General features: G+C 35.3%; 2 protein-coding genes across 3 annotated transcripts; one reads left to right on the forward strand and one right to left on the reverse strand.

Annotated features, from left to right (window-relative positions):
- Positions 1-5,782: 5,782 nt before the first annotated feature.
- LOC136201266 (uncharacterized) lies at positions 5,783-11,995 on the reverse strand. Of its 2 annotated transcripts, none has more exons than XM_065991889.1 (9): positions 11,803-11,995; positions 11,556-11,658; positions 8,503-8,599; positions 7,721-7,792; positions 7,534-7,605; positions 6,883-6,954; positions 6,370-6,445; positions 6,074-6,281; positions 5,783-5,982 (listed from the first exon to the last, which is right to left on the reverse strand). In XM_065991889.1, exons 5-8 carry the CDS (start codon positions 7,588-7,590, stop codon positions 6,184-6,186), a joined length of 303 nt encoding a protein of 100 aa, XP_065847961.1. In that variant the 5' UTR covers positions 7,591-7,605; positions 7,721-7,792; positions 8,503-8,599; positions 11,556-11,658; positions 11,803-11,995; the 3' UTR covers positions 5,783-5,982; positions 6,074-6,183. The 2 variants fall into 2 exon arrangements, with proteins under 2 accessions (XP_065847961.1, XP_065847962.1); XM_065991890.1 differs by having other exon boundaries at positions 6,074-6,143; positions 11,803-11,990.
- On the forward strand, positions 8,828-10,811 carry LOC136201265 (1-aminocyclopropane-1-carboxylate oxidase-like). The gene is made up of 3 exons (XM_065991888.1): positions 8,828-9,155; positions 9,227-9,787; positions 9,879-10,811. The coding sequence occupies exons 1-3, from the start codon at positions 9,054-9,056 to the stop codon at positions 10,140-10,142; spliced, it is 927 nt and encodes a 308-aa protein (XP_065847960.1). The 5' UTR covers positions 8,828-9,053; the 3' UTR covers positions 10,143-10,811.
- Positions 11,996-14,772: the final 2,777 nt, after the last annotated feature.

Genomic DNA, 14,772 nt, shown 5'->3' on the forward strand with positions numbered 1-14,772 from the left:
GTCGAATTTTGCCACATCCTCTGGTTCGGGGACGGCGAATTGCGGATCTGTGAAATTAGTCTCAGGATGCGCTAGCGAGAAGTACGCCATGAGCATTTCGCCGTAATAAAAGGCTTGCTCACCCGCCATATATTCAGCTTCTCCAAGGGCGTCCTCGTGGCTTTTGGCATCAGACACTATCTTTGCCTTTAACTTCTCAATTTCTGCGTCCCTAAGAACCAAGGCGGCTGTGGCGGAAGCAAGGTTGGCATTAGCGGAAGCAAGGTTTGCATTAACAGAAGCGATATTCGCATTGGCTTCCGCTACCTCTTTCTCTAACTTCTCGATAGTTGCCTTATCCGCCACGTTTTGGAGGAGTTTTGTTTCCATGGTACGTATGCGAGAATACAACTGCCAAAAACGAACAATTCAGTCAAAAGGCAAAAGGGAATGAAGGACCAGTATTTTCCGCAAAACGAAATCCTTGCTAAAGGAACTCACCATGAGGAGCTCCGTTTTCCCCTTTTGCGCATGAATGGAACCAAGAATCTGGTTATGGTTCCTCTGCACTTTGCCCACCTGACCCAAGGCCTCATCCAAATCGTTTAGAATGGATTCATTCTCGAAAGAAACTTGGGCTCCAAATTTGGCGGACCAGTATCCACCAATATCGGGCTTCGCCGTCTACACCAACGTTCGAGGGTTAGAACTCAAGTCCAAAACTTGATGAACAAATAAAGATCAAAGGTAACCTACCTGTGCAATCTCCCCAGCAGGCTTGGCAGACCTCAGGGCATCCGCCATAAGCTTAAGACCTCCAGTGGTGTTAGGCTTTCTCCTCTTTAGTGGCGGCTCAACCACTGTTTCTGCAGGACGTTTTCCAGTATCTGCTTGGAGATTCGCCGCTTGATCTTTCTTGCGTGCTTCAGCCTCCAGAAACTTCTTACGCTTCTCTGCAAGAGCGTGATTGGCCTTAGATAAACCCCTGCCAAAGAAAACATCAAAGTAATCAAAGTTCACGAAGAAATGAAAGGTACCTTGGTCAAATTGCGTAATCTTTGAGTAAATGAATTGATCCCCTTCCCGACGAATCAATGGAATATCACTCATCATGAAAGCTAAGGCATCCGCGTATGTCCATGCATCCGCCTTGATCTGCTTCATGAGCTCCGCCACCTTCTCATCACTATCCGTTAAAATTCGCATATCGCCCGCCATATGTAACGGCCTGGGATTCCAAAATGAAGGAAAACCCAGTGGTTCGCCATCTTTTATCTTCACGTAAAAGAATCTCTCATCCCAGCAATGAACATTGGACATTTTGTCACTAAAGGGCGAATACACTCCGAATTTGGCGAACGAAAGATAAGATTCGGACTTCCGTTTTGATGGTTTGTGAAAAGCTCTAAAGATACGACCCGTATATACCACTCCTAAATTTGAGGCGAGGTAGCAGTCTAAAGCGATATCCAACCAGCAGTTGGGATGTAGCTGGCTGACCGTGATGTCGAAGTAGGAGAGGATGTCCGCCATCATCTTCGGAAGAGGGAGTCGGAACCCTCTCTCCACGTGGCTACAGTATACTGTAAAGAAACTGCTAGGCGGATAGGAAGGACGTTGATGAGATGCGGCAAGCTGAGTCTCATAGTTCTTGATCTAGGGAAAGCGATTCGCCAGATCCGCTAGATCCGCGCCGCTCATACGAGACGGAGTAGACTCCGCTCGGGGATTCTTTTTCTTAGGAGGAATTGAGGAAGAGGCCATAGTCCCCGGAAACCACCGAAACCGAATCTAATAGACCGAAAAACCGAACCGAAAAACCGAAATGCTTCGGTTCGGTCGGTTATTTCGGTCCGGTTCGGTTTTTGAACACCCCTATGTGGTGCAATGCAATCTTCCCAATTTGGAGCAGTTGAAGCTCCGCCGCTTCTCAAAATCCTTAATTGATATGACATTAATTATTCACTACTTATGTATTAGGAATTCTTATTTTGACCTAAGGTGTTTTAAGAGATATTTATGAGAGAGAAAGAAAAAGAGAGAAATCTGATTTTTTTTTTATTCTAATTCTTAATGGTAGAGAGAGCGTTGAAGAGGTTGAGAGAGAAATGGTAGAGAGAGGAGTGAGAGAGAAGATGTAGAGAGAGAAATGGGAGAGAGAGGTTGAAGAAAGAAGATGAGAGTATTTTAGTAAATTTATAAAGAATAAGGTTACATTAGTCATTTTATAAAGAGTGGGTCCCACTTTTTTTAATTCTACAATGAAAAATGCTGACGTGGCATAGTTGACCAGCGTTGACCGGCCACAAAAACCGGCTGTACACTTTAGTGGGAGGTCACCTGAAGTTCGTACGGTTTAGTGTGACAAAATTTTGATTGTACACCAAAGTGTGATTTGGGGTAAAGGTTGTACACCACGTATGTAATTTACCCCTAAATCCCATGGTTAATTTGGTTAACTTTATATAGGTTGCCGTTTTTTTTATCCAACTTATTGATTTATTAAGTGATTAACACACAATTAATCATATCCAAGATCATAAAACGTAATCAAATATTATAATTATATTAACCTAATGACGAACTATAAAGATTAGTTTCACGGTATAAATATCTATTGTAGGATATTCAAGTAGAAACTCTGATTGTCAATCACAAAGAAGAAATCTGAAAGATGAGAGGAAACGTTTTCTGTTTCTTAGTATTTGATAACATCGTAATATTAACCCGAGGACTAAAAGGGATATTCACCTCAGGAACGCCGCATAGTGATCCCCAAAGGGGAGCTGGCAGGCGGATCTCCATTGATCTGTTCTGAGAGATCCGCTGGCGGACCTATGAGGCGAATCTCTTCATTCACCTGATTCGCCACTATAACGGCTGGCCGCCGACTCGGCCATAAAGATCATTAATGAGTAATCAATTAGCTAACTGCCAGGTTAAAGATAACTCGTAACCGCCATTAATGGAGCATTAATGGAGACTTTCTAGTTACCTGAAGGTTACAACTTCTCAGCTATATATAGCCTGATTCCCTAGGCTATCAAGGTACACATTCTTACAACCTTTGTCAATTCAGTTTGTTTCCTTGAATCATCTTACTGACTTTGGCATCGGAGCTTCCCCCCGTCGAACCCAACGACGCCCCCCACAGGGACGGACGTTGACCAGAATTTCGCTACCTGTTATCAGTATTACTGTAAGTAATCTTGAAAAATAACGTTTCTTTTTCTTTATATACGGAATGAAAAGTCATGTCTTTTCATTCAATCGGGTCGGATCCAATCGAATCAGGTCCATCGAGGATGACCCACCCGAAATATCCAACACAATTGATCTAAAAGGGGGTAAATTACATACATGGTATATAACCTTTACCCATAATCACGCTTTGATGTACAACCAAAATTTTGTCACACTAAACCGCACAACCTTTTAGTGACCTCCCACTAAAGTGTACAACAGGTAATTTTGACCGATCAACGCCTGGTCAACGCGCCGCCTCATTACTTTTAACCTCCTAACAAATAAAAATGGATCCCACCTAATGCTAAATGACTAATTTACCCTTAATTATATTTTCTTTTATTTTTTATATTAATTCTTTTCTCTCTCCTAATTTCTCTCCCTTATCTCTCTCTTCCGCCTCCGCCTACAGCGGTTTGCTATTTCCCACCTCCGCCGCAGACGTTAAAATCTGGTCCTTTCTACTTCAAAGTTGAATATATTTTCAAACATAAGGAAGTGATTATTTCTCTTCCCTCCTCCAATTTCACAACCATTGCTTCAGAAATTTCTAACAACTTCTCCTCTTCTGATCTTATGGTTTGCTATTCTTTCGAGTTCCTTTCCTTTCTAAATCCCTAAAATGTCAAAACTCGTCCGTTTCCTCCGCACTTACTGCTATCTTTTGCAGGAGTTGCAGCAGAAGCAATAGCACTCTCCGACTCTCGACGATTGCTTGAAGCTATTAAAAGGAGAGAGAGACGAGCAACGCCTTGCTGGTTTGCTGCTAGTAACCAAATTTTGCAAAGGAGACGACTTCGCTTCCCTTCGTAGGGTTTATGGATTCAACTGAATTTTTTTATGGATTCAACGAAGTAGAGAAGAAGAAGGAGGAGCCAGTGGAAGAGGCGGAGGCGGAAGAAAGAGATTAGGGAGAGAAATTAGGAGAGAGAAAAGAATTAATAAAAAAATAAAAGAAAATATAATTAAGGGTAAATTAGTCATTTAACATTAGGTGAGATCTACTTTTATTTGTTAGGAAGTTAAAAGTGATGAGGTGGCGCGTTGACCAGACGTTGACCGGTCAAAATTACATGCTATACACTTTAGTAGGAGGTCACTAAAAGGTTGTACAGTTTAGTGTGACAAAATTTTGATTGTACACCAAAGTGTGATTATGGGTAAAGGTTGTACACCACATATGTAATTTACCCATTTGAAAGGGCAAAACTATTAGGAAATTATTTATTGTTTATTCACATAAAAATAAGCAATATTTTTCCAAACAAATAATTAAAGCGAAATGACGCGGAAAAAATTTTAAGTGGACGAGTTTGCTCTTGTACCACTACAAGAAATCGTTCATTTTGTGGGGAAATATTTTACCACTAAATACTATATTTTCGCCACAAAACTCCTTAGTGGCGAAACAAGACTTCGTCCTCAGTTCGCCAACCTATAGGCGCCACAGTAGGTATTTATAGCGAAATGTAGTTTCGCCACAATTGGATGTTATATTGTGGCGACATATATATCCCCACTCATGTCATTTGTTTCCCCACAGATAAATATTTCCATTCGATATAATATTTAGTTTGTGGGAAACAAATTCGTCACAAAAAACATAATTTATGGCGAACATGATATTTTTCCACTGCTAAGTGAAATTGTGTGACAAAACGTTCGCCACAATTGGTATATATATTATGGGGAATATATATATCGTCATTGATGAGTTATATTGTGTGACGAAACTTTTGTCACAATCGATATATATGTTATGGGGAATCTATTTTTTGCCACTGGTAAGTGACATTGTGTGACAAAACGTTCGTCACAATTGATAGATATGTTATGGGGAATATTTATTCCGCCACTGATGAGTTACATTCTGTGACGAGAAATTCACCACAATTGATTTATGTTTATGGGGAATATTTTGTATCACCATTAAGGTGTTGTTTGATAAAACTGAAAATTAAGTGCTGAAAAAATAAGTACTGAATATTATAAATGCTGAAAATATTGAATAATTTAATTTTTTAAAAAGTATGAGTTGATAATGTTTAACTTAAAATGATAAGTTAAATATTTTGACTTATCAAAATAAGTGGTTTATAACTTAATTAACTAATTTAAGTGGTAAAAAAACAACTGTTATCAAACGCACTTAAATTAAATAAGTGCTTAACATTTTAATTTAAGCAATTAAGTGCTTTATCAAACAAAGCCTAATTATATGCAATTTAGACGAAAAAATCGCCACAAATAAAATCACCACAAAACATAAGCCATTTGTGTGGAAATAAATTTCTCATATATATATATAAATGGGATAATTTAATTTTAAATTCACAACCCCGAGGGTGTACTGGGGGCAAGCCTTCCTCTGCCAATTTATTTGGCAAGAGGCCGCTCCTAAGACTCGAACCCGTGACCTCTTGGTCACACGACAACAACGTTTACCGTTGCGCCAAGGCTCGCCCTCAGGTTTATAAATTAAACAACAGTAATGAAACAAAATATATCTTTAAATTGCATAAAGTTTGAACTTAATATATTTAACAACTTTATAAAATACGCTAACTAGCGATGGTATAGTGTGTCAAAAAAATTACACCAAGTTTAACTTAATATTAATATTAGGACAATTACAAAATACGTTAACTAGCGATGGTAGTGTGTCAAAAAAAATTACACCAAGTTCAACTTAATATTAATGTTAGGACAATTACAAAATACCAATGTGTCCGTAAATATTAACTTTGAACTTGAAACCTGTCAAAAACAAAATAACAACAATTTCACCTTAATATAACACTATCAACATTGTTAATATTGACTATATAAAAGAATTCAAATTGCATACCGTATTCAAACAAAAAATGTGTCCATCGATATATATCGCGACGTTCAATCACTTTTCTTTCTTGACTTTCCTATTTAAGAATGAATCACATAAAAGAGTTACACAAGTGATTAACAGACTTGAACTTTATATTCCCTTTGAAGATGAAATTCAAAGCTTTTTGTAACTTGAACATTGGTTGTAGTAGGTAACCCGGTATTCTTGAAGTCTAAAACAAAAAATAAAAATAAATAAAGTAGAACAATACATATATATTAGATAAAATGTGGTAGAAAACGTCATATATAGATACATACGGACTGCGCGAATATAAAGCATATATGCCTCTGCATCAATGATTCTACCATCGCAGCTTTGGCACGTGTAATAAAACTACAAAAAAAAAAAAATGATAAGACAAAAGGTTCAAATTACCAATAATTTAGTTTCTTAGGTGACTTGAAATCTAGATTTGAAAAAGGCCAGTACCTCATCAACTTCTAACATGTTAGCATTTTAGACAAAGAGACAAAATGGTAAGCAGATAAAGCTTTTTTGCCTGAACTGATTAGTAAATTACTACCACTGATGGAACAAGATTTTTTGCCTGAACTAATCAATAAATTACTGCTACATTTATACCAGTAAATATACTAATAAACATCATTTTAAACTAATCAATAAATAAACCACTAAATATACCAGTTTACTGGTTTATTACTAAACCATCAAACTGGTTTATTATAAACCAACCAATACTAGTTTATATGTGTAATATTATTTAGGAACAATACTAATTAGCATTATATGATTAGAAATTACGTATATACCTGATCTTTTTCTGGTTTATCAGAATTTGTATGCATGGTTTGCTGAGGAGGAGTCATAGATTGATTTTTGGACTATCAAAATGAAATAAAGCTAGCATTTTAGATAAAGCTACAAAATGGTACTTGAGGATAAAGAGACCCAAACGACCAACAACATAAATTAAAGCAGAGAAAGATTTTAATATGGATAATTTATCAGCATTTTTTCTGAACTAATCAGTAAATATTGCCACTACCACTGGCGGAACAAGATTTTTAGCCTGAACTAATCAGTTTGCTGATATATACCAATTTATTGGCTTAATAGAAAACCAGTAAACTGGTTTATAATTAAAGAAGTAAACTAGTTTGGCATATACTAGTTTACTGGTTTAATTATAAACCAGCAGACTGGTTTATTATATACCAGATTAATCTGGTATATAATAAACCAGTTTGCTGGTTTATAATTAAACCAGTAAACTAGTATATACCAAACTAGTTTACTGGTTTAATTATAAACCAGCAAACCAGTTTACTGGTTTAATAATAAACCAGTAAAGTTCACTTGTATATAATAAACTAATAAATTAGTATACATTAGATTATATGTGTAATATTATTTATGCAGAATACTAATTAACATTATAGGATTAGAAATTGCATATATACCTGATCTTTATATGTTTTATCAGAATTTGCATGCATGGTTTGCTGAAGAGGAGTCATAGACTTATTTTTGGACTGTCAAAATGAAATAAATCATGTGATATATTGAAGTAGCTAGTGTGCATGTAGCAATAAAATCATATTAAAAAGAATACTAATTAACATTTCCAAGATTAGAAATTGCATATACCTCATCCTTTCCTGATTTATTAGAGACTGCATGGATGGTTTCGCGAGGAGGACTCGAAGAGTGATTTTTGGACTGTACAAATGAAATAAATCACTTGATATATATTCAAGTAGTAAAAAATCACACTAAACAACTAAAGGAAGAATACTAACAGAACTAGTTTGAGCTTCCATCAATATTGCTAACTTTTAAGCCATTAGCTTAAATTGGATATATTTTGTAAACGTTAAGCTTAAATTCGTATTATTTTGTAAACGTTAACCCTATATTGATGCTATTTTGTACGTGAGGCCTAAATTGATGCTATATTATAGACGTTAAGTCTAAATTGATATTATGTTGTAAACGTTAAGCCTATATTGGTGCTATTTTGAACGTTGAGCCTAAATTAGTACTTTCCCAAAAACCTTAGACCTATTTTGGTACCTTATTCCTACTATAAACCAGTAAACTAGTTTATCATAACCAGTTTACTGGTTTAAATATAATTCATTTTACTGGTTCATTATAACCAGTTTACTGGTATAAATATAAACCAGTAAACTGTCTTATAATAAACCAGTTTACTGGTATAAACCAGTAAAATGAATCATATCTAAGTAAACTGGTTTTATTAAACTAGTTTACTACTGGTATGAAACCAATTTACTGGTTTATATAAATAAGCAAATTGGTTTTACTGACAAGGTATAAACCAGCAAACTGGTATTATAACCTGAAAATGGGAATGTTATAATATCAGTATCAATGAGCAATGAGAACTACAAAACAACAAACATTACCTGCAGAGTGGACAGGCGGTCAGTGATCAGAGGATCAATCCTAGTAGCGAGTGCACTAAGCTTTCCAAGTGTGAAGGCAGTACTTGCAAGAACTGTCCTGCATGTACATAACATTCAAATAATGTCACTGCCATTGAAAAATAGGGTGCTCAAAAACTAGAATCGTCAACTCTAAATTTTCCACACAAACTCAAGAATTGAATGTTGTTTTTATTGGATCTATCTTACCTAATTTAATAGGATAATAAATTTAAGATCATTGCAGTTATCATGGATAAGGTGCAAATCCACCCTCAACATTTTGGGAAAACTCACATCAACCCCTGGTGTTTTTCTTATTTTCCAATGTCATCAACAATGTAACAAACCCTAGTTAATACACCTTATTAAGCATTAGCAGCCATATTTGAAGGTTGATTCTAAAACTGGGAATGCTAATTTAACACACAAAACATCATTCTCTCCGAGCTTCTATATATACCCTGAGTAGGCTTGAAGTTAGATTCAAGAAGCAAAACACAAAAGTGATTACTTTGAGAAAAAGAGAGAAAATGGAGTTCCCAGTTATCAACATGGAGAAGCTTAATGGCGATGAGAGAGCTGCCACCATGGCTAAGATCAAAGATGCCTGTGAAAATTGGGGCTTCTTTGAGGTACTTAATCTAATTTTAATTTCATTATTCTCCTGATCCTGTTCAATGAATTAAGTGGGTTTGTTTTTCAGCTGGTGAATCATGGAATTGAAACAGAGTTGTTAGACAGGGTAGAGAGGATGACAAAGGGACATTACCAGAAATGTATGGAGCAGAGATTCAAGGAAATGGTAGCAAGTAAAGGGCTTGATGCTGTCCAAACTGAGATCAAAGATATGGATTGGGAAAGTACCTTCCATATCCGCCATCTTCCCCAATCTAATATTTCTGAAAATCCTGATCTCGCTCATGAATACAGGAAATTGATGAAGGAATTTGCAGGGAAGTTAGAGAAACTAGCAGAGGAAGTTCTGGATTTGTTATGTGAGAATCTTGGACTTGAAAAGGGGTATCTGAAAAAAGCATTTAACGGATCAAAAGGTCCAACCTTTGGCACTAAAGTAAGCAACTACCCACCATGCCCAAAGCCAGAGCTTATAAAGGGACTGAGAGCACACACAGATGCTGGTGGTATCATCTTGCTATTCCAGGATGACAAAGTGAGTGGGCTTCAACTTCTCAAAGACGGCCAATGGATTGATGGCCCACCTATACGCCACTCCATTGTTATCAATCTTGGAGACCAACTAGAGGTATCCTATCCTATCCTATCCTTGGTTCAAATCAAATCATACGTATGAGTTGTTGTTTTTAAATTGTTGAAATAAACACAACACAACACAGGTGATTACAAATGGAAAGTACAAGAGTGTTGAACACAGAGTAGTTGCACAGACAGATGGTACAAGCATGTCTATACCTTCATTCTACAACCCAGGAAGTGATGCTGTCATATATCCAGCTTCTATTTTGGTGGACAAACAGAATCAGAATCAAGTTTATCCTAAATTTGTATTTGAAGACTACATGAAGCTCTATACTGCCCTCAAGTTCCACCCTAAGGAGCCTAGATTTGAAGCTATGAAAGTTGTTTCTTCTGCTGTTTAATACATCCATCATAATATTCATTTTTATATTCATATCATTTTTATATCATTTCGCCTACTTTTTACTCCTTTTGACATATTGCACCCCTGTTTTTAGAACTTATAACTGATGTTTAACTGCCTTTAATGCAGTTATCAACAGTGACAGGCATTTTTATTACATAGGGAACACTTAGAACAAGTATGACAAATATGAAAAGACTTACGATATAAACTTAAGACATATTGGACACATATTAATAACATTATAGGCAGCTGCTGGCACATATACCCTCGTCAACGTCTCATCAACCTCACACATCTTGTGCTCCACTCAATGCTAACCAGAGCATACCTTCGGCACCAGCCTCAAGCACACAGGGCTATCCTTATGTTTCCCAAACTTATCCTGGAAACCAAGGTCAAGGCCAGGAAGCATACAACACTTGCGTTGTTCCATGGGCCCAACCTCAGTCCCAAATGCCTTCTCATTCGCATACACAGCCTCAATCGCAACAACATCAACTGAAAATCCTAGACTTTGTGTTAGCAGGTGATGTCTCTCTCTATCGAATTCTAATTTCTAAATACGAGGTGAGGCCTCTCTCTAATGAGTTCTAAATATTTTTCCTACAAATTATGTGGATGCAAGAATACCCCCAATATGACCCCAATTCGAGATTCATATCAAACTCACAAAAATTAAACCAAGACTGTACAACCACATTTTACTATAAAAATGTATAGGGCAAACAAAAAAAAGGGAAAAAGAGAAGCAAAAATAAATATAGGCATGTAGGTTTAAGTTAATGCGAGATTGATGAGAATCACCATCACCAGAAACTAAATATTGAAAGGATTAGAGAGGTATTTAATTACTTGTCATACTAAAGAGTAAAATCAAACAAAATGACCCATAGGAAGTTTGGAAGCGAATCCACAAATCTCCTAGACCAAGGTTCAAATTCATCTGACATGGTTCTCTCATTTAGATCTCTCACTACTAACATTATCAGACTCTGACACTTCAACACGTAATAATTTCAAATATGAAACAAATTAAGGTATCTGCTGGTAGGAAGTATTTTAGTTAAAATTCAGCAATAGGTTGAGATTTATCAAAGATCTGCAAATCAACATCATTCAATTTTTTAACACTTAAAACAACAAAATCAACATTATTCAAATTTTTTGGACACAAAGAAATCAACATGCCATTATTCTTATGTAGTTTTTGCGAATGGAAATTTCTGCAAGAGCCCAAATGACACAGTAGCAAAAGATTTCTTCTTTAGTGGATTAGGAATTTGACCAACACATATTCATCCAAAATCAGGCTTGGACTAAGAGACAAAATTGACCATTATCATATTGAAGTCCAAGGACAAACAAATAATGAAATTTATTAGAGAAATCATCTGAACTAGGGATTTGCCTTTTTTAGAACACAGATGATGCCATAAAGAGGCATATGGTAGGAAAGGGGAGATAAGAGTGAATAGTGATTGCGTGCTCTGTTCCAAGAAGCTTACCTAGGCCTGTTCCAAACAAGAAAAGAAATTAAGAAACAAATCATTATACAGAAACAAGTTCAACACATTTGGTACATTTTGAAATCAGTTAACAATAAAGAAATGAAGAAGAAAGAGAATGAGAAAGAGAAAGAGAAAGAGAAATCATACCAGTAGAAGAACTCCATTTTTCTTTCACGAAGACATGAGAAGAAATTGATCTGTGAAGAAGAAAGAGAACGAGATAACCTATTTTGTTTTCTCAAACTCTGCCCTAGGTGAGAAGAAAGAGAAAGGGACAAGATGTTTATCTGACATGTGAATGTGTTTTCATTTTAGCGCCTGTGTTCTAAATTTTTAAAGCTTATGCGGTGAATTACAATAATTGTCCATTAAAACATATCATTATTTAGTGGAGAAACTCCACAATATATATATAATTTATGGAGAATTATAATTCGCTACTATATGGAAATTAATAATATCCCTAAATTTTGGGGTTTGTGTGGGAAATTATCAATTTCCACACTAAAACATATCTTTGTATTATGGCAAAATAAACTAATTCGTCTCAAAATTATATAACATTTTATGCGGACTCAAAATTTGCCACTATACGGACTTTATGTGGGGAATTCACTTATTCGTCACTAAGACATATAATTAGTTTGCGGGGAACATATCCAATTTGACATAAAAATATATCTAATTTTACGGAAAACTAAATATTCATTGCCATATGATATATTTTTATGTCGAACATACTAGGTCCCCACTAATATATAACGTTTTGTGGGAAACATTTAAATTCCTCACTGAAATATTAGGATTAGTGGCGAAAAAAATATTCTCCACAAATCTATTAATTTCAGTGGCGAATAATTTCTCTCCACTAGATTTTCCCCACAAAAAGAGTGATTTCTTGTGATGTACCCATGTTAAGTATTTTTTTTCTAGCATATATTGTTTTTTTTTGTTATTATTTATAAATATGGATTTGTATACTACACATAATCTAATACGAAAGAAGCATATAATATTTTTCATTGTTTTAAATATATTTTTATGTATTAATAAAAGCATAAGCTATAATATGTGTATATGCATTAGTCGTTATGTGAATAGTATAGTCCATGAGCTTGCTCGAACTGTCTGCTCTATGTCAAGACTGATGGAATGATCCTTAAGATCTCCTAATTTTATTTGTTCTCTATTGTATTCTGACTTTTATTAATAATTTTTTTTTTTGCTTCAAAAAAAAAACATGCGTATATGATGTTTTTTTAAGAGGTGATTAGGAATATGAATTATTAAAGGAGAAAATAATAGCCATAAATGAGTAATGTCCTTATTTATTATTTTACGCAAACAATTCCCTTCGTTCTTTTTTTTAAATCGATTCATTCTCCTTTATAAGTCACTGCAGGGTATTTCAGACAAATTAAGAAATATAATTAATTTAAAGTCAAATTACTAATCTAACCTTAATTAATTCCTTAAAAATTGGTTGAAAAAAAGAATGAAAATACTCTCTCTCATTCCTTACATTCATTTCTCTCTCTAAATTCTAGCCTATTTAATTAACAAACAACGTCATTTTACCATGACCTTGGAAGTGGGTAGACCTACCCTTACCTAAACTTTTTCCTACCAAAAAAAAAACAAACAACGTCATTAATGAATACTGGAATCAAAAGTAAGTAATTAATATTGGAAGAATGATTAGCCATTAATGAAACAATTAAGAGAAGGGTAAAAATGGAAAAAGGCTTCAAAATTGTATTGAAATTCTAAATGACAATTATTTTAGAAACAAACGCATAACCTAGAATGACTTATAAAGTGAGACAAAAGGAGTATTAACAATCTGCTAAGTTTTACTAAATAGTTACACGAAAAAACTAATCAAATTAGCTAAATGAAAAGGTAATTGATACAGATTGTAACGATATTGATAGTTTTGATCTTAAACTAACAATAAAGATACTCTTATCTAGCTAATCACTATGTCATTTTTCCTTTCACATGACACAATATACATGACAGAGATTTGTTTTCGTGTCGTCTGATTATTTTTCGTGACAGTATATTAAAATTCTGTCATCTTAAAGCGTAAGTTTAAATCAACTCAATTTCGTCGTGGCCTTCCGATGACACAAGTCTGTCATCTATAAAAAGCGTGCGTTTAAGTCAAAATTTACATAATCATTAGATGACAGTCGTGATAAATAACTGTCATCATTTGCGGAAAACATAAAAAGCGGCAATGAAATTTTCACTTACGCGGCCAACGAAAACTTATCGCGCTCAATCTGTTTGACTGAAATTTCAGCTCATATATAAACCTCTCTCTCATTCCAAATCCCTAACTACGTTTCGCGCAACTCATCTTCATCTCTCCCACCCCTCTCCTTAGTTATCTCCGGCCAGTTGCTTTCTTATTGGGTCGAAACTAGGTAATGGTAAGCCATAATTACTTCGTTCCTGGATGTATTAGAGTTTCATTGTTCCTTACAATTCCTTTTCCTCATCCGATTTACTCATGTGTATGTTGATTTCAGCAGCTGGAAATGATATCTATTATATCGTTGAAAAGGTTAGCTGGTCTTTATCTTTTTTAACCTAGGGCAATATATAGTTCGTGATGCTGACATAGGTAAATATTGCTCTTTTTAGTTGCAGGGATAGTACGCAAGAGTGCTGAAGTATATAGGACGGCTGATGGAAGAGATGGTTTCATGCCTACAACATACGGGAAGATTTCTTTAACTTGTTGAGTACATATATTGTTATGTTGGTTGCATGTATGATGTCGTTGTATGCCTTAGTCAGACATGAGTATGTGATAAAGGGTTGTGTATAGGAATTGCCATGTACTGAATTCATTTGGGATAAACTATGGTTGTGTATGTGTATTGCTATGAAGCTTAATTATGGTTGACGTTCTGTTTAGGGAGCTAGAACTGACTATGAGTATGTTTATGAACATGCTTAGTGCTACTTTGTATATGACTTGAGTACAGTGAATGTGTATCATGTCACTTTGCTTGGTATGCTTATGGAAAAGCATTCAACATGGTGTTGTTTATGTGTATTGCTATGAAGCTAATGGTTGATGTTCTGTTTAGGGAGCTAGAACTG

This window comes from Euphorbia lathyris, chromosome 7 (assembly GCF_963576675.1).
Source record: "Euphorbia lathyris chromosome 7, ddEupLath1.1, whole genome shotgun sequence".
Taxonomy (NCBI): domain Eukaryota; kingdom Viridiplantae; phylum Streptophyta; class Magnoliopsida; order Malpighiales; family Euphorbiaceae; genus Euphorbia; species Euphorbia lathyris.

Bases quoted from the DNA above. Each gene is read 5' to 3' on its own strand.
- LOC136201266 (XM_065991889.1), bottom strand. From the start codon at position 7,590: ATGACTCCTCTTCAGCAAACCATGCATGCAAATTCTGATAAAACATAT. The intron at 6,955-7,533 runs GTATATATGCAA...TCATTTTGATAG, and splicing joins ATAAAACATATAAAGATCAG to TCCAAAAATCAATCTATGAC. The intron at 6,446-6,882 runs GTATATACGTAA...TTTTTTTTGTAG, and splicing joins ATAAACCAGAAAAAGATCAG to TTTTATTACACGTGCCAAAG.
- LOC136201265 (XM_065991888.1), top strand. From the start codon at position 9,054: ATGGAGTTCCCAGTTATCAACATGGAGAAGCTTAATGGCGATGAGAGA. The intron at 9,156-9,226 runs GTACTTAATCTA...TTTGTTTTTCAG, and splicing joins AAAATTGGGGCTTCTTTGAG to CTGGTGAATCATGGAATTGA. The intron at 9,788-9,878 runs GTATCCTATCCT...AACACAACACAG, and splicing joins ATCTTGGAGACCAACTAGAG to GTGATTACAAATGGAAAGTA.